The 22,750-nt window shown below is 35.8% G+C and overlaps 3 protein-coding genes across 3 annotated transcripts; 2 read left to right on the top strand and 1 right to left on the bottom strand.

Moving 5' to 3' along the window:
* Positions 1-1,283: 1,283 nt before the first annotated feature.
* LOC121242709 lies at positions 1,284-5,418 on the top strand. Its single transcript, XM_041140648.1, has 5 exons — positions 1,284-1,696; positions 2,008-2,244; positions 3,450-3,533; positions 4,163-4,292; positions 4,389-5,418. The coding sequence occupies exons 1-5, from the start codon at positions 1,407-1,409 to the stop codon at positions 5,193-5,195; spliced, it is 1,548 nt and encodes a 515-aa protein (XP_040996582.1). The 5' UTR covers positions 1,284-1,406; the 3' UTR covers positions 5,196-5,418.
* Positions 5,419-9,022: 3,604 nt separating this feature from the next.
* LOC121238725 (dipeptidyl aminopeptidase BI) lies at positions 9,023-14,594 on the bottom strand. Its single transcript, XM_041135732.1, is given in 12 exon segments — positions 9,023-9,488; positions 9,643-9,833; positions 10,169-10,385; positions 10,616-11,034; positions 12,208-12,299; positions 12,302-12,335; positions 12,467-12,598; positions 12,961-13,161; positions 13,256-13,397; positions 13,512-13,734; positions 13,901-14,079; positions 14,160-14,594. Coding segments are annotated over 12 exon segments (2,352 nt in total). The 5' UTR covers positions 14,504-14,594; the 3' UTR covers positions 9,023-9,310.
* Positions 14,595-20,016: 5,422 nt separating this feature from the next.
* Positions 20,017-20,295, top strand: LOC121235838 (calcium load-activated calcium channel homolog). The gene has a single exon (XM_041132266.1). The coding sequence runs from the start codon at positions 20,017-20,019 to the stop codon at positions 20,293-20,295; it is 279 nt and encodes a 92-aa protein (XP_040988200.1).
* The last annotated feature ends 2,455 nt before the right edge of the window (positions 20,296-22,750 follow it).

Here is a 22,750-nt window from a genome sequence, read left to right on the forward strand (position 1 = left end):
TCCATTGATGAAACTTGTTGATGTAATAATTAGTTGCATTTGGTTTGACCCCTTTTTGTAGAGGAGAGGACCAGTAGTACATGATGATAAAAGCTTCCATGTGGTAGTTCATCAACATGGGCGGGATTTTCTCAACGCGTTGGCCTGGAATTTGTACATTGATTTTGCTTCTGCAATAAGCAAGTGCCCCAAGGGCGCGCCATACACACACACACATATGAGGGTCAAAGAATGTGTACTAAATTGAAGTTTTATACTCTACATTAAGAAATTTATTTGGAGAACTTAGGTCATTAGGTGGTGTTTAGTTGAGACGTCGGAACACCAATCAGGTTTCTACAATTTCAAGAAATTTAATTGTTAATTCAAGCTTTTTTGAGATTTCCATGCTAAAGTGGCTTTTTTTTTTTTTTTTGAAAAAGGGGCCCTAGAAGTTGATGATATTATTTGGAATCTTAAAATCTAAAAAGTAATCATCTATGTACAACTTTTTATACAATAATGTTTTAAATTGAGAATATTTTTATAAAAGGATGTTAATCTTATATAATATTTTATGAAAATACCATTGATTTAAAATATGATCGTATAAAATGTTGTGAAAACGGTTATATTTGTATCATTTTTTAAATTTAAATTGTTTGAGAAATGCATGATTAAGTAGAAATCTTATACAATAAAACTTATACATTAACGTAATTTAATGTGATCTATTGGATTATAATTTTTTTTTATTCTAAAATAGATTGACGTATTATATTAAACAATTTCAAGATTTAAATTTTCTTGTACAAAACTTGCACGTAAACGCAACAAAATGATTAACTTTATATCACGTTGGATGGGTAAGAATCCTAAAAGATTGCTTAATTTCTTAAATGATTGTCTATGATAATTTGAATTTCTTCCCAATTTCCTTTAAATGGAAATGTGAAATGTCAATTTTCATTATTTAAAAACAGTTTTTCAATTTTAATTCTCTTTTTATATTGTTAGAGTGCGTTTAGATGTTAAATTAAGTTGAGTTGAATTGATAAAATATTATTTGAATATTATTTTTAATATTATTATTATTTTAAAATTTAAAAAAATTAAATTATTTATTATATTTTATATTAAAATTTAAAAAAATTATAATAATAAGTTAAAATGAATTAAATTTGATTTAAAAACTAAACGAATCCTTATTCTTAAAGAAACTCTAAAAAAGCATTTTTGAATTGTATTATATATTAAAAAAAGAAATATATTAATTAATCCCTGTCACCGAGTTGACAGCATCCCCCTAACTTTACTTTCCAGTTTCCCTCCCTTCCCCTGCTTGCCATAGTTCAGGACCCTTCGCTGGGCTGCAAACTCGACCGTTGGGATATTCAAATCTTGAGAGACAGATACCTTCTTCCACCATGCCCACCATTAGAAACCGAGCTCAAACTCTAGAGTCCCCTGCAAACTCTAGCCACAACATCCTCAATGGCCAAGCCCAGACAACCGAGACCCAGAACGTCTCGCTGTACGAGCAGTCCAGAGAGGAAAGGATCAAAGAAAATCGTGAAAGAATGCAGAAGCTTGGAATTTTTGACCTCTCTCTCAAGGTCAGCTCCGTCATCTCCACAAAGCGCACACCCAAAAACCGCAATACCACTCCGAGGCCCTCCCCTGCGCGGTCATCTGGACCGATTCGCCGCTCTTCCCGGTAACTTTTCGTAGCCCCTTCATGATACGGGTTCTAAAACCGTTTCTTGTTTAGTTTGGGGGAGAATATTTTATGAAGTTTCACGTTGTTCTTTTTATTTACATGTTTGGTCCTAAAGAAACCATCTGCAATCGACTAGGTTTGGGTTCACTATTTGGCTAACCTGAAGAATCTTTTTCCCATTTATGTGAAGTTTTAATTTTTAATATGTTATTTGTTGGTGTTTCTGGATGCTAAATGGGTCTCTCCGACGCTTTGATATTACTTTTCATTGGTTATTGTCTGATCTTAATTTGTAATTGCGGGAATAGGTTGCAAAATGTGACGCCGGTCACGTATGCTGAAATGCGTGTGGTGAAGAAAGGTAAGTCTTTGAAAGACGAGGATATTGTGCTGGAAGAAGGCTCAAAGCCGGAGTTATATACAGAAGAGCATGAGAAGCTGTTGGGTAACACTGAAAGGAGTTGGACACTATTTGTGGATGGTTGTGGGAAGGATGGAAAGAGAATCTATGACCCAGTTAGTGGAAAGACTTGTCATCAGTGCAGGTCTGGTGGTTTTCTGCATTGTCGTATGATTTTTCCCTGTTAACAATGTTGGTGTGGTTTTGAAGTACCTGAAAATTAAGCGTTTTGTTGTGGATTTTATGCTTGAAATGGCTTAATAGAGCTTGTTACAGATAATTTAATCAAAAAGTTCATTTTTAAGGCTTTTTAACCTTAAAAAATTACTTATAAAAATGTGTTTCTTGAAAAACTAAGTTTGTTTCTTGAAAAACTAATTTCTTGAAAAACTAAGTACCTGGCTTTCGGTTTTTAGCAAGTACAGCAAATATTTTCTTTATATCTGGAGGATTATTTCACTTTGTGATTAAAATAGCCTTTTCTGGGTAAGGCAACATTTAAGGTGGATCACCAAACGTATAGACCTCTTAGATTCTCGCTGCTTAAATCTCAGAAGTATCATGGTAGTCCTTTCCTGCTTTAATACTATTGGCTAAACATAAAATAAATATATGTGAAATGCATTTTCTAAGTTCTCTTTCATTTTGATATCTCTTTGTAACTTCGGCAGTGCTTTTCTCGCCTGAAATTGGTTGTCTGAAAATGATTTTGTATTTTCTGGTGTTTGGTACGTGTGGAAAATGCTGGTCCACGAAAAAATGAAACTTCTAAGGTGGAAAATGGCTTAATTCTCTAAGGAGGCATAAGCCATTTTTTGGACGCAATGTGGAAATGCTATTATGGGAAGAAAATCCAGATAAGTTCATAGCCAAAGATAGAAGAAATTAGGTTTCCTAGCACAAAGATGGAGGGGGAGGAGGAAGGAGGAAGAGGAGGAGACTAAGTTTCAATCAATGGCAATTTTGCATATAAAAAAAAATCTTTTTAAGACATAATGAATGGTTGTGAAAATATAGTGTTTATGGAGTGTCGGTTTTCGATGGATTACCGGTGGTGGTATGCTAATGATTTTCGGTCCAACCAAAGGTTTGAAAATACTTTTCTTAACATTTTTCGGATTCCGCCAAACAACAGAAAATGAGTTGTTTTCCCTGAAAGTATTTTCTCCTTTTTATCATTTTACACTGAAACAAACACAGCCTTCAATTATCATTTTCCCATCTAGTTGTTTGATTTCCTCGTGCATTTAATGTTCTTGTATTAATATGATTGATTCAATTTCTACCCTTGGCCTGAAATAGAGTTTGTGACGTTTCACTTATTCCTAAGATGGAAATCTTGTTTTTCAGGCAGAAAACTCTTGGCTATCGGACTCACTGTAGCGATTGCAACATGGTCCAAGGACAGTTTTGTGGAGATTGTTTGTATATGAGGTATTCTCTATTCAGCCTTATTCTATGCTCTAGACGTACCATCAAATATCAATGCCACCACCAAGTTTGCTTGTTTGAGCTGGTTATCAAGGTTGATTAGGAAGGATATATACGTAAATAGGTTAACAAGTCAAACCTAAGTCTTAGCTTGTAGATTGGTTATCAACCCCAAAAGTCCAACCACGTCCTGCTCGGAAGTACAGTTAGGCTTTGTCATTGTCATACACGTAGGTTAATTGAACAGCTAATGATAGTACATTATCCCAGAGGAAAGTGTCAACTTCTGCTTTCTATTGTTCCATTTTAAACATTAAGCAAGAAAGGTAATGGAAACCACATTATAGTTCATTTATGTATTCTGACTCCAGTTGTGTCTGTCCGTTTACCAAGACTATAATATTTTAGTTATCTGCTTTCACAGTTTTCTTAGATATAGTCCGTCTCCATTTTTTCTGTTTGTGAAGACTTACTCCTAACTTAATGCTTCATATGAAGGCCTTTCAAGTTGTTATCACTGTGAAGTGAAGTATTATGTGCATGCTAGAGATAGAGCCCTGCAGATACCTGATCACTTGCATGCGTTGTAAAATTTTAAAATCTGACAAGGGGTCTCTGATCTTCTTCTGCAGGTATGGAGAGCACGTACTTGAAGCTATACAGAACCCTAGTTGGATTTGCCCTGTCTGTCGTGGAATCTGCAACTGCAGTTTGTGCCGGCAAGCAAAAGGATGGCCTCCCACTGGTTCTCTTTATAGGAAGGTTATTCTTACAACTCTCTCTCTCTCTCTCTCTCTCTCTCTCTCTCTCTCCCCAGAAGTTGATATGGAGCTGAATTCAATTTTTGCCATGTTCCAGATATCAAAACTCAGCTACAAATCAGTTGCACACTATCTCATTCAAACTCGACGGTTGCAGACAGATTTAGATGAAAATGCGGAGATAACCAATCAAGTGTCTGCGAAGAGGTCACTGCCATTCTCAGATATCGAAGTACAGTCTGAGGGATCTCTTGAAGTTGATAGTATTCCACTTGTATCACCAAAGCCTCAATCTGAAGACAAAACTCAGGATGAGTTCAAGATTGAGAAAGAGAACGAGATGCCAAGTAGCCCAAATCCAGGTCCTAACAATCAAGTTTCGGCAAGGAGGTCATTACCCTTTTTAGATATAGGATCGCAGGCTGGGAATATGCAGTCTCTAGTGGTTGACCATGAGGGTGATGAATTTGATGAATTATCAAAGCCACAATCTGGAGAAGAGATAGATGATCAGTTCCAAGGTGACAAAGAGAAGGAACCAATTCCTATGGATAAAGAACATGGTATTAGCAATATTGTGATGGAAAGACACCTGAATCTTAAGAAGCGTGCACTCCCCATTGACCAAAGCCCAGACAGTATTTCTGGAAGATTGAGGCAGAGGGGTAGGAAAGGCAATGACCACAATGACAATGGGTTAGGTCGGGCAAATGAGAAGATTTCAGATGTCAAGGTGGCTATTATTTCATCCAGAAGCCATGCGGAGCAAGAGAATGAAGTGCATTCTGAAGAAATATACAAGAATGGTGATGATATTATTTCACCAAAGAGAACTCCAAAACTCAAAAAGAAGCCTGCTGCTGAACCAAGCCTAGACAGTATTGGTGGAAGATTTGAGGTCTAGACGTATAACAACATGAAGATAAGAGTTCTCCCCCTTTTGCAGGAACCTCCTCTCTAAGTTTTCTCCTCTCATTGCTAGAGAGTACTGGAGTTTACCTAAAACTGTAAGAAACAGAATTTTGACGTCTCAGTTCCGTTTGAGACTGAATTCAGTCTCAATTCTTCCTGTGGGAAAAATTAGACCAAGTTCTGTTCTATCAATGATACACCTGCTTATTTTGTCAGTATTATCAACTTTGAGATTATGGTTTAAAAAAAACTTGAGCAGCATCAGTGTGTTGGTGGGATTATCAACTTTGAGATCATGATACACCTCTTTGTTGGATCACAAGAGGATGATTTATATCTTTGAAGCTGTATAAAACTCGTTAAACCCGTGTGCTCTTCTCTTGTCAGACAGACATAAAACAATGGTGATGAAAGTTGTTACACTTGGCGATTCAAACAGGCTAGACTCGCAAAAGTAAATAGAGCCCAGAATCAAGAAGCCCAACCTGGGCCATAAACTGCCTAGAAGAATTGCAGAAAAAAGATTTCTCTATTTAATTAGAAATGGATGGTATATATTGAGCGATATGAGATATTTTGATTATTTTATGCTCTATTATAACAGCAAAATGATTAAGATTATGATATTTGACCTAAAATAGATAATAGATATTTTTGATTTGAAATGGAGAGAATTCTTAACATTAATTTTAAAGATTTCTTCGATGATAAAGATTTCCTAAGGCATTGAAATCGAAGGAAAATATCTCCAGAAAATATCTAGTATTTTATATTAGAGCAATTCTATGCATAAGTCTAATACATTTTCTTTATATTATCTTTCACGTGTAAGAAAAACCCTCCTCCCCGGGATGTGGATCAGCTGTCCAAGGGGCAAAGGGATCCCTGACTCGAGAATCCAAGCAATCCTGCAATTAAAATTCATGGACACGGCATTGTTGTTTGAAACATGTGGTCAAGAGGGGATAATTGCAACTTTGGATGCTCTTTTTCCCAAATTCTAAAAACAGGATGGCGAAGGTACTCCACTCCACTCCCATTACCACACAACAAAAGGACTTTCTGGGTGAGATTAGTACTTACCAAAAACAAAAGAAAGTAGCCCATGTCAAAGTTATGTAAACAAAGAAAAACATCCAAAAAGAAAAGAGGGTATATACATATTACAAAAAGAGAGGTACATCTCTGTGTGCTTTGAGGAACATAATTAGTTTAGTTTCTCTTCTTCGTGGGAGGGATGTGTTACAGACAATACAACTTAGAAGAAGCCTCAGTGATTAAAAAAAAAAAAATTATAGTTGACTAATCATGATGCAACCTAGTCCACCCTGGTGACTTTACCAGAGGGTGATTCGGCCATTACTGTATCCTTTATATTGTATTTGGTAAATGAAGTAGTTTTAAACGAGATTACTTCATCACGATTTATTACTATTGATAAACAGTTCACTACTATTTATTATTTTTTTAATATTATTCATAGAACATCTGAAATCAAACAAGATTGTATTGGTTTTACTCAAACATGATTGTATTGGCAGGGTTCAAATAGTCTACAGACTCTATATGGTAATGCCCGTGCTCCTCCATGAGCCTGACCCTCTCCCCAATAATTATGAAAAAAATTCTCTTACATTTAATTGTTTTTCAATTCCCCAATTAGTATATTAACGATTTGATTGTCCTAATCAAGACTAAAATTCTTGTTTGGCTAATGAGAGTATCTCAAGTATTCTCAAATACTCTCACTACTATTCTTTACTTTATTATTACTTTTCACTTATTTTTACTACTATTTATTACTTTTCACTTACTTTTTACTATTATTCAATATTCTATTATTACTTTTTCATTATTTTTTCACTATTATTCACAAACATTACCAACACTTTTCACGTATTCTTACTACCCAAACCCATGAATGATAGAATCATATAAATGCCATCTTATTCGACTAAAAATGTTCTTAAAATGTGTAATCAATTATCATTTTTACAGTTTTAAAATGTATAAGTCTCGCACAATTCTTTAGTTCCTTTAACCCAGAATTTCCAAGAGTAATATATTTAGGGTAGTGATAGGCTTACTACCCATCTACTACCTATTTACTATTTATAGTGTTTTTATTTTTTTATCATTTTATTTTAAGTATTTTTTTAACATCCTTGATCATTAAGAAAAAATTAAAAAAAATATATAAACTTACTACTAGTCACTTCCTTAACCATTAAGTAAAATAAAAAAATTTTAAAAAAATTAAATACAAAAAAAAAATAGTAAAAAAATAGTAACTCTAATATTTTCCATATAGTTAATGCTCATTGCATGGAAGTACAGAAGTAGGGTCAGCAAAATAAAATGACTTTATGCTCAGCTTTCTGCTTCTCAATATAGCCTTTAGACTTGTTAGTTAACTTTTACCTTTCAGAAAAGAAAAGTGGGTCTATAGATGGATGACCGACATGATGGAGGAAAGAGTGGGTTCATTCGGGTTGAGGTTGTTACAGCTTCTCTAGGCTTTCTAACTAACTTTGAGGACGTTTACAAGCTGTGGGCTTTTGTGGTCAAGTTTCTTAATCCGACATTCATCAGAGAGGGTGGGCTTCCAACAGTTGAAGAAGGATCTGAGACATGAGATCATTCCTGCTTTTGGCATGTAAAATCCTTCAGAGGGCTCTCAGTCACAGTGGAAGATTCAGAATCCGAAGAAAGAACGGGAAAACCTCAGCAAAGATGGGGGGAAGGTATTAATTTCTGCATGGCCAGATACCCTCCGAGCTCGAGCTCTTCCTTGGGACGAGTCATTGTATGAGGGTGAATTTGTTTATTCGTGTTTGTTATTGTTCGGAATTTCCTTTTTTTTTTTTTTTTTTTTTTTTGGGGTCTTCTCCTCCTGGGTTCCTGTAGAGTTTGCTTTAGAAACTGTCTTTCCGAGCAATGCTACATATAATTCCTATTTGAAAATTGCAATGCAAGTCTAGACAATTTTATCTTTAAAATTTTTTAAAATTACAAACACATTACTCTTAAAATGATACTTTTTCTTATTTAATAAAAAACCTGCACATACAATCTCCAAGTGGAGATTGCAAATAAAATTTGTCTATCTAAAAAGAAATGTTCTTTCATCTTAATTTTTGTTATTTCAATATGGCACATTTTAAGTAAAAGTAATTTCATATAAAATGTGCCACATCAGCATGTACTGGAATGATAAAATTAAGATGAGTATTACTGATCTTATCCCAAAAAAGTTGCTTCTCACAGGGCAAAAGAAAGAAAGAAGCGAAACAAGCAACCTACCTGGGCAAAGTTGCATTTTGCGATTAGAGCAGAGTAGAGAAAGAATGGTATAATCTTTTGACAAAACCATTTTGCGAGGAAGATGTTTTCTGAAGTGGATTTCACATTTTAGTTGGTGACAGCTATCCGTTGAAAAACTTAAGCAGATGGAAGATGCAGTTGGCTATGAGTAATGCTAGATACAAGCCTCAAATAGACAAGTTTCATACAAGTCTTTTGTAAAAAAGTGGGTCCCACTAATAAAGAATAAGTCTTTCACACCTTTTTAAGGTAGGGTCCACTTTTTCACAAGGGCTTGCATGGAGATTGTCTATTTGGAGTTGTAATTTAAGAAGTCATTGTCACATGATTAAAAGATAAGAACACCTTCAACTTCAAGAAATTGTTTTGTATTTCAGTTATAACCAATAGGTACATGAAAGTGTACATACAACAAACTTAGCGATCTCTTTTCTTTCTTTTTTGGTGTTTTTTTTTTTTTTTTTAAACAACCATAATCTAAGGTCTTTTTGGTCCACCTACTATAGAAAACCAACCTTTTTGTCTGGACCATAATCGAAGTTCAAGCAAACTGAACCATCAAGTTAGGCCAGATCCTCCACACCCCTAAAAAAAGTGGGCTTTACAGTTTACATGGCACTACAGCAACAAAAATGAATATTCAATAAACAACACATGCTCTGGATCCTGGTTTACTAACTAATGGACAGTTGGGATTTGAAAATTTGATTCCTGAAGAGATGTTTCTTCCCCATTGGTAGCATTTATGGCTTGCCAATATCAACAGATTTGGTGGTAGGAAATCTAAGATTCCATTACCTTGATAAGAAATGCAGTCTCTAATGCTGATTCCTTGCACTGCAGGTACCTGTTTTCCTCCACTATGTCTGTCGTTAAATTAAGCAGTATTGGACGTTTTGGATCATAGATTGCACGTTCACGGACACGTGCTACCCATTTTGCAGCTTCCCACACCCCAAATCTGAAATATGTCCAAAAATATAGTAAATGTCCTATATATTCAGTAGTCAGTACATTGGCTAATAAAAAACCAACCGTAGAAGGCTTTAAAAAGTTAAACATAAAGTCACGCTTTCACAAGTTAATGAACATATCGCAGGAAAACATAATGCTACCGTGTATTGAAAGATGAGGTAACCAAAACAGCCGGATAAAGAGCATCCTTCGGAATATTATCATAAGGAGAATATTTCTGTATGGCATGAAAATCATCAACATCTCCAGGGTACCCAAATTCTTCGTAGTCAACAGCTGTAAGTGGTAAAATGGGATAGAGAAGAGTGTTGGTTGGATCAAGAAATGGGACCTGAAACAGATACAGAAGATGGTGTGACTTGCAAAGTAGAATGCAATAAATGAATCCGGGTCTGTGAAAAGTTTATATACCCAATATCTAGAAACATATGGACATCTATGAAACAAATACAAGAAATTCACATTGCCTTCTTACAACTCTTTAAATCAAGTGCTGAACTTCAATGCCAAAAGCCACCTTTTGTTCATATGGTGAGAGTATAATAAGTGCCTCTTATACATAAGAACAGTGAACTCCATTTGTTCAAAGCATGCAGACAAAATGCCATACAACTAGAACAAGTGAGACTCTAAAGACATGTAGATAGACTCATCTCTCATGCATACCTCCAAAATTGCAGCACGGAATAAATCTGGGCAACAATTTATGGCTGAAGCAACCAAAAGTCCACCAGCACTATATCCCCAACCAGCAAGCTTGTTATCTTGGACAATCCCTTTCTCAATAAGGAATTTCGCACAGGAGATATAATCTTGAATAGAATTCTGCTTCCTTGTACGTCTGCCGTCATGATGCCACTTTTTACCCCAAACACCTCCACCCCTGGGACAGATCATTCGGACCATCCTGGTTAGCAATAGGTAGTAAAACTGCTCTGCAAACTCATAAGTTATCCCAAGCATCTGAAGTAAACAATTATTATCCAAAGGAGGACTTTGAACAGATAACAAGCCAGAGGAATCAAGAGGCAGCTCAGTGCACAGAATAACTAATTTCTTTGTGAGAAATAAAAAACCCAGCTAAACAAGAGGTTAGTAATTAATAAAACAAACCTAACATCAGCATAAGCAACAACCCAACCACGATCAAGAAGGCTTTTCAACTCACTGCGCCATCGTTTGTCTAGTAATTCACCATAAGCTCCATGTACATGAAGTAATCCAGGGTACTGATTCTCTTTCTTGTTTTTGCGTGAGTAAACAATAGTTAAAGGAACCACAACCCCATCGAAAGAAGAGACATCATAGTATTCACAAGCATAAAACTCAGAGAGTTCGTTCCACATGTGATGATCATCAACCATGTCTTTGTTCTTGTAGTTGGAGTTTTTGGTAGTTGAGTCACTTTCAACAATGCTTGCAGCAGAGGCTGTTCCATACAATATTCGTGTTCTTTCATGGAGAAAGTTTTGCTGCTGAATGATATTCCACTTTCTGTTTAAGAGGTCATAATCGACCACTGCATCCGGCATCTGAGAAAAATTCAAGAACATGTGTGATTAGATTGGAGGCGCACACTATCTCATAATAATGTGAAAAATAAAACAACTCATCATCATTACCTTTTAAATTAAAGAACATTAAGCTACCAAGTGAGTTACCCAAGGGTATGAATTCAGTAATTCATCAAGCTGGAGCATGTATGCTATGTATAATGAACCTAACATCAAAGCCTCAGCAGCTGAAAACTCAAAATTGAAATCAAGCAGGTGAAATTTAAGCACCAGGTTTTTTTTTTTTTTTTCAAAAATTTCAATCAGGTGAAATTGGTCCAGAAAATGTTCAAAGTCTGCTCGGTCATACAGGAAAATATTAATCTGCAGGGCCTACTTTGAAAGCCAGAAGCCTGAATTCTGGACGCTAAAAACATTTTTTCCTGTATAAGATATGTATCACCTATGGCGGTAACTCAATGCTGACCAATTTGATTTGAAAATACATAATAATATAAATAATTATATAATTTAATATATAAATGTAACTGAATTTATAATTTATTTATATATCAATATAATTCAATTGCCAACAAATGTTTGGTTCTTTTAACAAACTTTATGTTGATAAATTCATGGTTCTAGAAATTTATTTCAGATAATTGAGCGGAAATAGCCTAATGGTAGAGCATAGCCTTGCCAAGGCTGAGGTTGAGGGTTAATAGTAAGTAATCCAATGGCTCTTTGCCTTAATGACACTAACCCTGGTCCTTATGTACCGTGGGGTCCATGGTTGGGGGGTTGGGTCCCCAACTACAAGGGTTGATGTTCCTGAAAAAATTCCCAGAAGAAAAGTAATCCAAAAACATATTATGTGGTCCCTTAAGAGAACCATTGCAGAAACTTTTTCCCATGAACTAGTTTACAAATATATTTTTTTGATCGGTATATAAAAGTTTTATTGACGAGACCTAGGCATAGCCCTGGTACACGGGACAGCTAGCGTACAAATATTATAATGAAAACACATCATTCTCATAATAAGTTCCAAGATCCATTTTCCATTTTCCATTCACATCTTTCAACTTTGTTTTTATCAGGATTCATGAGCAAATTGTGGGCCATTACAGTTAGCTAAATATGATATCAAAATAGTTGATAATATTGCTTCCTAAACAAATTATCTGAAAAACACGATATTTAGTCACGTACCACAGGTGATGAGATTGTAAAGCGCATTGTTGATGAATAATAGTCATAATTAGGTCCAGGTGAAATTTGAGAAACATGTTGAGGAAGAGGAGGAAATACGGGTTAAGTTCTTTGAGATGCACAGCTCCCTGCCACAAGAGTGAACAAGATAAGAGTAAGAATGGTCAAGAGCATGAGATAATCATGTCTGTGGTGAAACAGTTGTTGGCAATGCATGATGCAAACAAACCCAGAATATATATGTATTTTGCGCACTTACCTTCCTAACAGGCAGAGGGAGACTAATTGAACAAATTCTGAATTTTCGACCTTCCCTTGTAATAAGAACCAAGTGTGTGTCACTGAAATCAACATCTTCAATGATCAAATCTTGGTCATCACTAAATACGTTCTGCAGTAAATAAGACCACGATTAGTAAACAATATATTAAATATTTGTCATCACTGGAATCTACATAAACAATCGCGAGCCATCAAGAAAAACTAAGCAGCCATAAGCACATAATTAATTAATGCTCATGATTGTTAAATTCTTACAAAAAAAAAGCTAATGATCTTTAAATGTGGGAAATTTCTAACAACATCATTTATTTGAAGAATTAAAAAAAAAAAAAAAAGCAAAGGAGAAATGCAGTACACCACATATATCTCAAGCAGATAAAGTATCTTACAAAAGATATAAAAAGAAAGCCAATAATCTTCATATGTAAGAAGGGAGGATTTTTGTTTTTATAGACATGGGTGACCACCAACCTCCCACTTTCTTGGACTGGAAGAAGCATCAACAGGACTACGAAGAAGATAATGATAATCAACTGATTGGCCCTGTTTGGCAGCGTCTGTAAATAAATAAAGGCACCCTTGATGATGCTCAACTATGCAGTGGGATAGACCTTCACACTCCCAAACTAATGTCATGCCAGACAATGGATCAGCTGCATTTATCACAAATACCTAAAATATGATCTCCATCATTATATCACTTCGTCATTAATCAATGCAATAAAAGATTCTTAGCTCGCCATGAAAGTGTATTGCATGGTGATACCTTGGAATAAGTAATAGAGAATGTATTTACAGTCACAAATCGGAAATCCTTTGTATGTCTTATGTTTACATGAACATTATCATCTGATTCTTCCAGAAGCAACACATCTTCATCAGTTGATCCAATCATGCTACAGTATATCCTGATCCGAAGAGAAAGAATGCCATCTCCATTATGTTAAACACAAAGGGCAACCAACAAAGCATATAGAAAAATGATTGAAACAGAATCATTATAAATTCTAAAAGCCACCCACCGGTATGGCCTCTTATTGTTATCTGTAAGGACATAGAGCAATGCCTGCCCATCCTTAGCCCATGCCAAATTCGAAACACGTCCAGCTTGAGGTTTACTACATAACGAACCAGAATTCAAATTCCTTACAGACAACTTGAAGTAGTCATTGTCCTTATCATACATAGTATATGCAAGAAATCGATGATCCGGAGACACTTCCGATAATTCTTCATAAGCATAACCTGTTAGTAACTGAGACTCAATAACCATCGACTTTGACATTAAAAAATTCCCAGTCGTTTTGCTATTTTTTATTTTATTGTACTTCTAAAAATTCACAATTAGGCTAAAGTTTATTAATTTCCATTAGAAAACTAATTATTACATAGAAAAGAAAAAGGGCAGCACCTCCAAATCTCTCGGCTTCCAGATTGTAATCAAGCAGCTTCTGCTCAATTCTTTTCCCCGAGGTAAAATCAAATCCAGCTGATGGAGATTTGTGAGAAATGAATTCCTCATTTAAGCTCGCCAATCTCCGACATAGAACTGGATACTGTTTTCCTTCTTCTATTCGCCGATAGTATAACCTGCGCGGCGACAGATATGTTATACCGACAACACATTCTTGAGAATATTGAGAATTGATTGACCATACTCACAGGCGTACCAAGGGCCCCAGCGGAGAGGAGGGGTGGAGAGTTCGAAGGCCAAGCGAGAAGCCATCTCGGACTGGAGCTTGGACTGGAGGCGCTCGGTCCCGGACATGACTGCCTCTTTGTACTTCTCTTCCTGCTCCATATACACGTCCATGTGACGCATGGCCACCTTGTCGCTCAGGCTCGACATCCAGCTGTACGGGTCCTCCCAGGTCGAGTCGTGGAATGTGAAGCTCTGGGGTTTCCTCGGGGGTTTGGGAGGCGTCGGTGGAGCCGGTGCGGTCGGAACTTTGAAGCGGGCCGACCGGAGTAGGAATAGCCGGCGGCACCGGAGTGGGGTCAAGAGGTGGCGCATGGCTGGGTTTTAAGTTCCAGGTTAGGAATTGGGAAATGCCTTAACCCCTAATCCTATTAGGGTTTAAGAGTCCACTACCACAAAGCCCATTGTTCACGGGCTGTATAATGTATTTTTATTTTTGATAAATTTATAAAAATGTCGTGTAAGTTGACCTACAATTTATAAGAAAAAATATTTATGGCAGCCTGTATGGGCAGCCGCAGCACACTTTATATTGCATTTAAAAAAAAAAAGAAAAAATTTTTATATGTGAATTGTATGGAGTTTGTGGCTGATATATAGTCACATTCTTATAAAAATATTATTTTGTCTCGTGAGTTTGACTGCTAATGTAAATATTATGAACAATTTTTTTTAAATATTTTTAAAAAATATTAAAAAGAAAAATATAATAAATTAACGAAGCCCAACAAAAAGAACTGGGCTATATAATAGCACGACCCTAAAATATAAGAGTAAACTATAAGAGTGCTAATACATTTACGGAAAATCTATTGGACTGTTCAAAATTTTATATTGTCTCGTGAATTTCTTGCGAAAGACTCCTTGTGAGATTTTCATTACTCAAACTATAATTCGAGACAACTTTTCTTTAAATTAAATTATATTGTGAAAATTGAAAAATGTCACTCTCATTGAGAGTAGCTATATTTTTTTACTTAATTATGAAGAAAGTGTTTTAAAATAGGTTTGTATTTTTTTAAAATAATTAAAAGGATTTAAATAATTAAAATGTGACATGTTTCTATATCAATGACTTTAGGTGTAAACAGTCTATAAATTATTGTGCTTCTAATGAGGTAGTGGATGGAAAATTATGGATATTTTGGAAGAAAGAAATGAATTTGATGGTGCAGGATATGAGAGATCAGTTCATGACGGTGCATATTTTAGAGAATTCGATTACTGTTAGTAGGACTATAATATATGCTAAATGTTTATATCAGGAACGACGTCGACTTTGACAAAGTTTGGAAGGTGCTATTGGGCAAAATATACCATGGTTCGTGGTTGGAGATTTCAATATCATACGTAAGGATAATGAAAGAAAAGGTGGTAGGCTGCGGCATGTTATGGCAATAGATGAATTTAATTGTTGCGTTGACGTGTGTGGCTTGTTGGAGATGCAGTTTAGTGGAAATTTATTTTCATGGTGAAATGGGCATAATAATTTTACCTGTAGTTGGGCTCGGTTAGATCGGGTGTTTCTGAATGTTTCGGCAAATAATGTATTTCCAGATGCCCAGTTGAGATATTTGCCAAGAATGACCTCGGATCATGCTCCTATACATGTGCGTTTGGCAAGGAATGACGTTCCTTATGGGTTTCCTTATTAAAGTTCTAGCAAATGTGGGTTTCCTATGATTTGTTTTTTGAATGTGTGGTGTAGGCTTGGAGGGGTGCCGATGTGAGTGTGGCTTTGCTTAGTCTTGCTGCGAAATTGAAGAGGTTAAAGTCGGCTTTACGTGTGTGGAATAAAACTATATTCGGAAGGACGGAAGTGAATATTCAAAGGCTTGAATCTCATATAGAGATCATTGAATAGAATCTTCAAGCTAGTTATTCTCATAAGGATAAGATGGATTTATTAGCAACACAGCTGGAGCTGAAAGTTTGGGTTCACAGAGAAGAGATTCGGTTTCTCAACAAGCCAAACAGTCTTGATTGTTCACAGGGGAAGCTAATGTTCAATTTTTCCGTTCGGTGAGTTGAAAACATCAAGCACGGGTTATGGAAATGAAGCTCCCTTATGGTACTAATTTATCTTCTCCTGAGCAGATACATAACGGTGCTATTAATTATTTCCACCAGTTTTTGGAAGCTAGGTCGAATACAAACTGCATAGATTTATCTGAATTGATGCAAGTGTTGGTGACTGAAAATGAGAATGTTGAACTTTGTCGAGAACCATCAGCATTGGAAATTTTTGAGGCTATTTGTTCCATCCCAGTAGATAGTAGTCCGGATCCTGATGGATCTGGTTCGGGGTTTTATAGATCTTTTTGGCACATTGTTCAACAGGATGTTGTTGATGCAGCCAAAGAATTTTTCAGTAGTGTGATGCTTCCGAGGTTCTATACGGCTTCTTCACTAGTGCTTATTCCGAAAATTCCAAATCCAGATAGTTTTGACAAGTTTAGGCTCATAAGCTTGTACTCGGTATTTTACAAGGTATGCTCTAAAATTTTGGTTGATCGTTTGTCGATAATCTTAGCCAAAATTATTTTGCCAGAACAAGGGGCTTTTATTAAGGGTAGCAACATTTTTGAAAATATTAGTCTTACACAAGAAATGATATATGGTTTGAATAAGAAGTCAAGGGGGAAATGTGATGATGAAGATCGATCTGGCTAAAGCTTATGATAGTATTAATTGGAGATTTCTCATGCATGTCTTAAGTTCCTTTGGTTTCTCGAATTGATTTTGTGGACTTATTAGACAATATATTACGACTCCATGGTTCTATGTAAATTTAAATGGTATTTCTAAAGGTTTTTTTAAAAGTGGACGTTAAGGGTGCAAATCAGTTGGTTCGGTCCGGCGATGGATTGAATATTTTCGATCCATCATTTTTCAGACCGAACACCCATAGGGACTATACTGGACTGGTAGCTATCGGTCCGGTCCGGTCCCGTTGATCCATTTGGTCCGGCCTTTTTTTTTTAAATCAATTAATAAAAAAATTTATTTAAAATATTAAATTAAACTAAGTGACTTATTAATGTGGATTATGTAACAAACTCAATAAAAAAATATTTTATATGGTCAATGATAATAAATTATATGAAAATCACATTATTAATTTATATAATTACTATATAATTAACTAATTGATATTATATATTAGTTAATTCATAGAATATTAATAAGTGTTAATAACATATTTAAAATTTTATATTGTTAATAATGATAGGTTTGATGAAGATATATATAAAATATTGTTAATTTATAGAATAGTAACAAGTATTAATAACATATTTAAAATTTTATATTGTTAATTGTATAATTATTATATAAATAATATATATAATATTTTTTTATTTTTATTTTTCATTTGGTTCAGTCCAATCCGGAAAAATCCTGGACCTTGGACCGGACCGAAACTTTTCGGTCCTTTAAAACGTGGACCGAGATCGAAGGATTTCAGTCTCGGTTCGGTCCGGATCGACCGTTTATCACCCCTAGTGGACGTGGTTTGCGGCAGAGTGATCCGTTATATACTTATTTATTCATTCTAGTGGAGGAAATATTATCTAGAATGTTAAAAAAACAAATGGTGTTGGGGAAGATTGCACCACTCTATCACCATAGAGGAGCTCCCATCATTTCTCATCTACTATATGCAGATGACATTGTCATCATCTTTGTGAATGGTGGTACAACTTCTTTAAAAGGTGTCAAACGTGTTAAAGGATTATGAAGATTGGTCTGGTCAAGTTGTAAACAAGACAAAATCTTCTATTTATTTTGCCAAGCAGATGACATTATCTAGATGCCAAAGGATTCTCCGTCTAACTGGTTTCACTGAGGGCGATTTTTCTTTCATTTACTTAGTTCCTATTGTTTCGGGTAGGCTACTTGCTGCTCATTTTGAGGGGTTGATTGATAAAGTGAGGTCTCGGCTGAAAGGGTGGAAGTCCAGAATTCTTTCTAATGGTGCTAGATTATTATTATTGAAACATGTCTTGCAGAGCATACCTATTCATAGACTTTCTAATTTAATAAACTAATGAGCACATTTTTCTGGGGTGTTCGGGATGGGAAGCCAAAGCAAAAATGGAAAAGCATGGGATGAAATATGTAGGCCGACTTTTGAGGGTGGTCTTGGCCTTTGAAATTTACAGGAGGTGCAATCTTCGCTTCATAAGAAATTGTCACGCAATCTACTTCAAGGTTAGTCGATTTGGTCTCAATTTTTCTTATCCAAATATGTTGATCAGAAACAAATTATTTTGGTGGATGCTAGAAAGGGATCAAAATTCTGGAAAGTGTTGATGATGAACATGCCGGTTGTGCATCGGAATTCAAAGTGAAATATTAAGGAGGGGAAGGTGTTTTTTTGGCATGATAAGTGGCTTAGTGATGGACCGATTATTTCTCAACAAGAAGTTAGGGAGTTACCAAACTTACTATGGATTGATTGTAAGAATGCTAGTGGTTGGAATGTAGAGGTGTTTGACAGATTGGTTGGGGTGGAAAAATCAGATCAAATAATGGAGGAATTGGGAAGAATTAAAGTAGGGGCGGATGTATTGATATGGTTGCCAAATGCTAATGGTATGTTTTCTACACGTAGTGCATTGGAGTGTTTTCGTGTTTGTGCTCCTAAAATACCTTGGATGCAGTGGGTGTGGCATCCCTCGGTGCCCAGGAAAATGTCAATTCTAATGTGGAAGGCAATGCATGGATGTCTTTCAGTTGATGATCGAATTCGTAGAGCTGGGATTAATCTATCCTCCAAGTGTCATTGTTGTAATTCAGGGGGTTATGAGGATCATAATCATGTCCTTTCTACGGGGTCTTTTGTTGAAAGGGTATGAGATTTTTGCTCTTTACAGGTGGGGATGCCCATTATGGAAGGTCGATCATGGAGAGAAAAACTGGAAGGGTGGTATAGACAGGCTAAACAATCAAACCAGGTGGGACAACTTATTGGAATACTACCGACTATTATATCCTTGAGGCTTTGGGGATGTCGATGTAAGGCGCGAATGGAGGGTAGTTATGAATCTGTGCATAATGTTTGGGGTTCCATTAAATATTGGTTGGCGATGGTGGTAGAAATCAAAAGAAATGCACACTTGAGTCGACATGATGAGGATATTCTGAAGAGTTTGTCCCTACCTATTAAACTGAGAAAGAAAGAGTCTATACAGGTTGTTAAATGGAATCCTCCTCCACCTGGTTGGTTAAAACTCAATGTCGACGGCAGCTCGTTGGGAAATCCAGGTGTATCTGGGGCTGGAGGAGCTATATGTGATTCAAAGGGGGAGTTGATTGTTGGGTTTGCGATTTTCACAGCCACTGGTACAAACAATTATGATGAGTTCATGGGATTGCTCCAAGGACTTTGGATAGCTCGGTTTCTTGGGTTACAACAGGTGGAAATTGAGATGGACTCCTTGTTAGTCTTTGATTGTTTAAGGAAGAAAATGTGTGATTTGTGGTACTTGGAGGATTATTGGGAGGAAATGCTTAGTCTCTTAGATGGGCTCTGTTATCGTCTCAAACATATACTCAAGGAAGGGAATTTTCTACTAGATGGTTTTGCTCGAATTGGGGCTGCTGGTTAGGGCTGTGCAAAAAACGTTAGAACTCGGCCCGTCCGTGCGGCCCTACCTGACCCGACCAAAAAAGCAGGTTGAAGTAAGTTGCGGGTCGAACCCACTGAAATCGATATTATCAGAAATCTCAGACTAAACTTAAGTCATTTAACCATTTGAACCCCGTAGAACTCTCTAGAAACACTTTCTCACCCTTTCCTATCTGCCAAACAACCACCTATTCCCATGGCCTTACCTCAGATCTTCTCTTCTTTCAAGTACTCCGATAGCCTCACCGTCGTGGCCATTTCGTTCTACACTGCCATAGTCTGCGAGGCTATCTCCTGGCTCATCATCTATTGCATCAACTCCTACAAGTCGAGGTCCTTAATTGACAAGGCTACCAAGAAGCTGGAGACGATGAAAACTGAGAGTCTCAAGGAGTCGAGCCGCAACCTCTCCCTTTTCAAGTTCAAGTCTGGCGCCGTTGTCGCCCTTGTCCTCCTTCGTCTTCTTCGGTCCTAGGGTTTTCACCACCACGCAGCGCCAGCTTCGACCTCTTCCCCATGCCAGATCCCAAAACCATTTGATCTGGTTCACTACTACTCTTCCTTTAAATTCACATTATGATTGTTATGTTCTAGATCATACGGAGTAAGATTTTGATCAGATTATATATGGATAGTGAGATTTGTAATTTTTGCCTAATTGTGCATTTATCCATGGATTCTCGAGAAAATGGGCTCTATTTGTATTGGATGATGCTAGGTTTTGATCGGATTGTATAGGGATAGTGGGATTTGTAAGGTGTTTTTTTGGATCCGTTTGTACACAATTTGGGTTCCCATTACCTGCTTCCAATCTCGGGTCGGGTCGGCCCATGTCGGTTTCGTTTGTTCTTGAGGCGGGTCGAGTCGGGCCCATATATGAGACGGGTTGGTCGGGTTGCAGCCCTACTGTTGGTGTATAGGACTTGGAGTGATAGTGTTAATCTCCCTCATGTTATTCAGGGCATTTCTCGTCTTTCATCAGAGCTTAGAGTTTTTTTCTAGTTAAGTTATCCGTAAATATTTTTGTCTTTGGTATTGGGGTGTCTTTTGGGAGGGTCATGGTTCTTTATTTGTTTCCCACGGCTTTTCCTCAGCCCTATGAAGATGAATAAATATGAAGGAGGCCTGACCTCCATTGTTTTAAAAAATTAAAAAAAAAAGAGTCTAAAACTTTCACAAATAGATTTATTCACTTATCATATATGCTTTCAATATTTTTGCTCTTCTACTCAATTTTAAAAACTATGGGTGCAAATAGCCTAAACTTTCTTTTTTATATGGGCCGTTCATACTTCCTTTCCTTTCCTTCTTTTTTTGGAACAAAGGATATGTGTAAACATATAAGAAAACCTTGATTTAAATCTATGGAGTGGATTAAATAAAATGGCAAGGGAAAAATAAATAAGAAGAGTAAGGGATCATTACTTGAGAAAATCACAGTACTATTATGCATCTAGAAGAAAATAAATAGAGAAGAACGATCCACGTTGAAAAAAAAAATACACACATATATATATATATATATATGGATAATGCACCTTTGACTTTTTTAAAACTTTTTTGATGGAGATTGTAGAAATCTAAAGATAATGAAAGTGATGCCTCTGCTATTGGTATTGGTTTCATTTTAGAGATAAATTTGATGTTTTATACAGATTCAAAACCTCTCTAACCATAACTCTATATTAGATTAGTTAAAATAATAATATAATATTATTTTTTTAGTAATAATATTATTTATTTTTTTTTATATTTTATAATTACACTAACTATATGTTAATTAATAATTTAATTTGATACTTAAATTATTGTTTCCCAACTTAAATATATTGTGGCTCAAAATTAGGAAACAGTAATATAAATAAATAAAATAATGGTTATAGAGTGTGAATAGTTAGTCTTCAAATTTGAAGATGAACTTAAATGTACTGTAGCTCAAAGTTGAAAATTTTAGTGTATGTTAAATCCAATGCAGTAATTTTAAACACAAATTCATCAAATTTTGAAGATGACACTCTTTTGATGAGTCTAATGCCAATGCTCTTAAAAAAATAGTGTAGTCATGTTTTATTTATAACTATATATATATATATATATATATATATATAAGTTGTACAATGGAAATAGAAATCTATGTAGATGCCATATTAAGATAACTATTGATTAATATCTTATTTGTTAGAAGAAGTCTCTTTATCACTTGGCTTTGTTGTATGTTTATCAGATGAGATTGATCTAAGCATGTTTTTATCTGCAACTCTAAGTAAAGATGTTTTGTATTTAATCACAATAGTAAAGATGTAGCCCATGAAATCTTTCTCCCTCTTTCTCTTCTCTCCTCCTCTTCTACATTTTCTCATTCTCTATTTTATGTAAATATGAATTTATGTTTTGTATTAATCACAATAGTAAAGATGTAGTGCCCCTCAAAATCTCCTCATTCTCTCCGCCTCTTCCCCATTTTCTCATTTTCTATTTTATTTGAATTTCTATCATTTTTGGCTTCATTCAAAGTACTCCTTTTGTTTTTGTTTTTGTTGGGAAACTTGGCAAGTCATTCTCATAATGAAAACTCAATCCCTGATATCATAAAAATGTCAATTTGATCTTGAACAACCCGAAAACTGGATTCTAATCCTCACTCTCGACTCTTCGACTCCTCCAATCTGTCATCCATTTACCCTGAACTTCAACGGTCTAATCCTTATCTCTAGAGTCCTAGACTATTGGAAGGTGTAAAACCCCATGCATTGAGTATACGTATTTTTTGAAACAGGAAACTCTGCTAAGGGGGACACTTTCTGCATCCAGGTGTTACATGAGAATCTGGTGAGGAACGAATGCCTGAATTCATAACAGAAACGTAAACAGTAAGGAAATGTTTTTCAACCCTTCATGTATATCTTACAAGATGTCAGGCAAAAGCAGAC

This window comes from Juglans microcarpa x Juglans regia, chromosome 1D (genome assembly GCF_004785595.1).
Source record: "Juglans microcarpa x Juglans regia isolate MS1-56 chromosome 1D, Jm3101_v1.0, whole genome shotgun sequence".
Lineage (NCBI taxonomy): Eukaryota > Viridiplantae > Streptophyta > Magnoliopsida > Fagales > Juglandaceae > Juglans > Juglans microcarpa x Juglans regia.

Coding starts and splice junctions, on each gene's coding strand:
- LOC121242709 (XM_041140648.1), top strand. CDS start 1,407: ATGCCCACCATTAGAAACCGAGCTCAAACTCTAGAGTCCCCTGCAAAC. Junction 2,245..3,449: donor AAGACTTGTCATCAGTGCAG/GTCTGGTGGTTT, acceptor CTTGTTTTTCAG/GCAGAAAACTCTTGGCTATC. Junction 3,534..4,162: donor GGAGATTGTTTGTATATGAG/GTATTCTCTATT, acceptor CTTCTTCTGCAG/GTATGGAGAGCACGTACTTG.
- LOC121235838 (XM_041132266.1), top strand. CDS start 20,017: ATGGCCTTACCTCAGATCTTCTCTTCTTTCAAGTACTCCGATAGCCTC.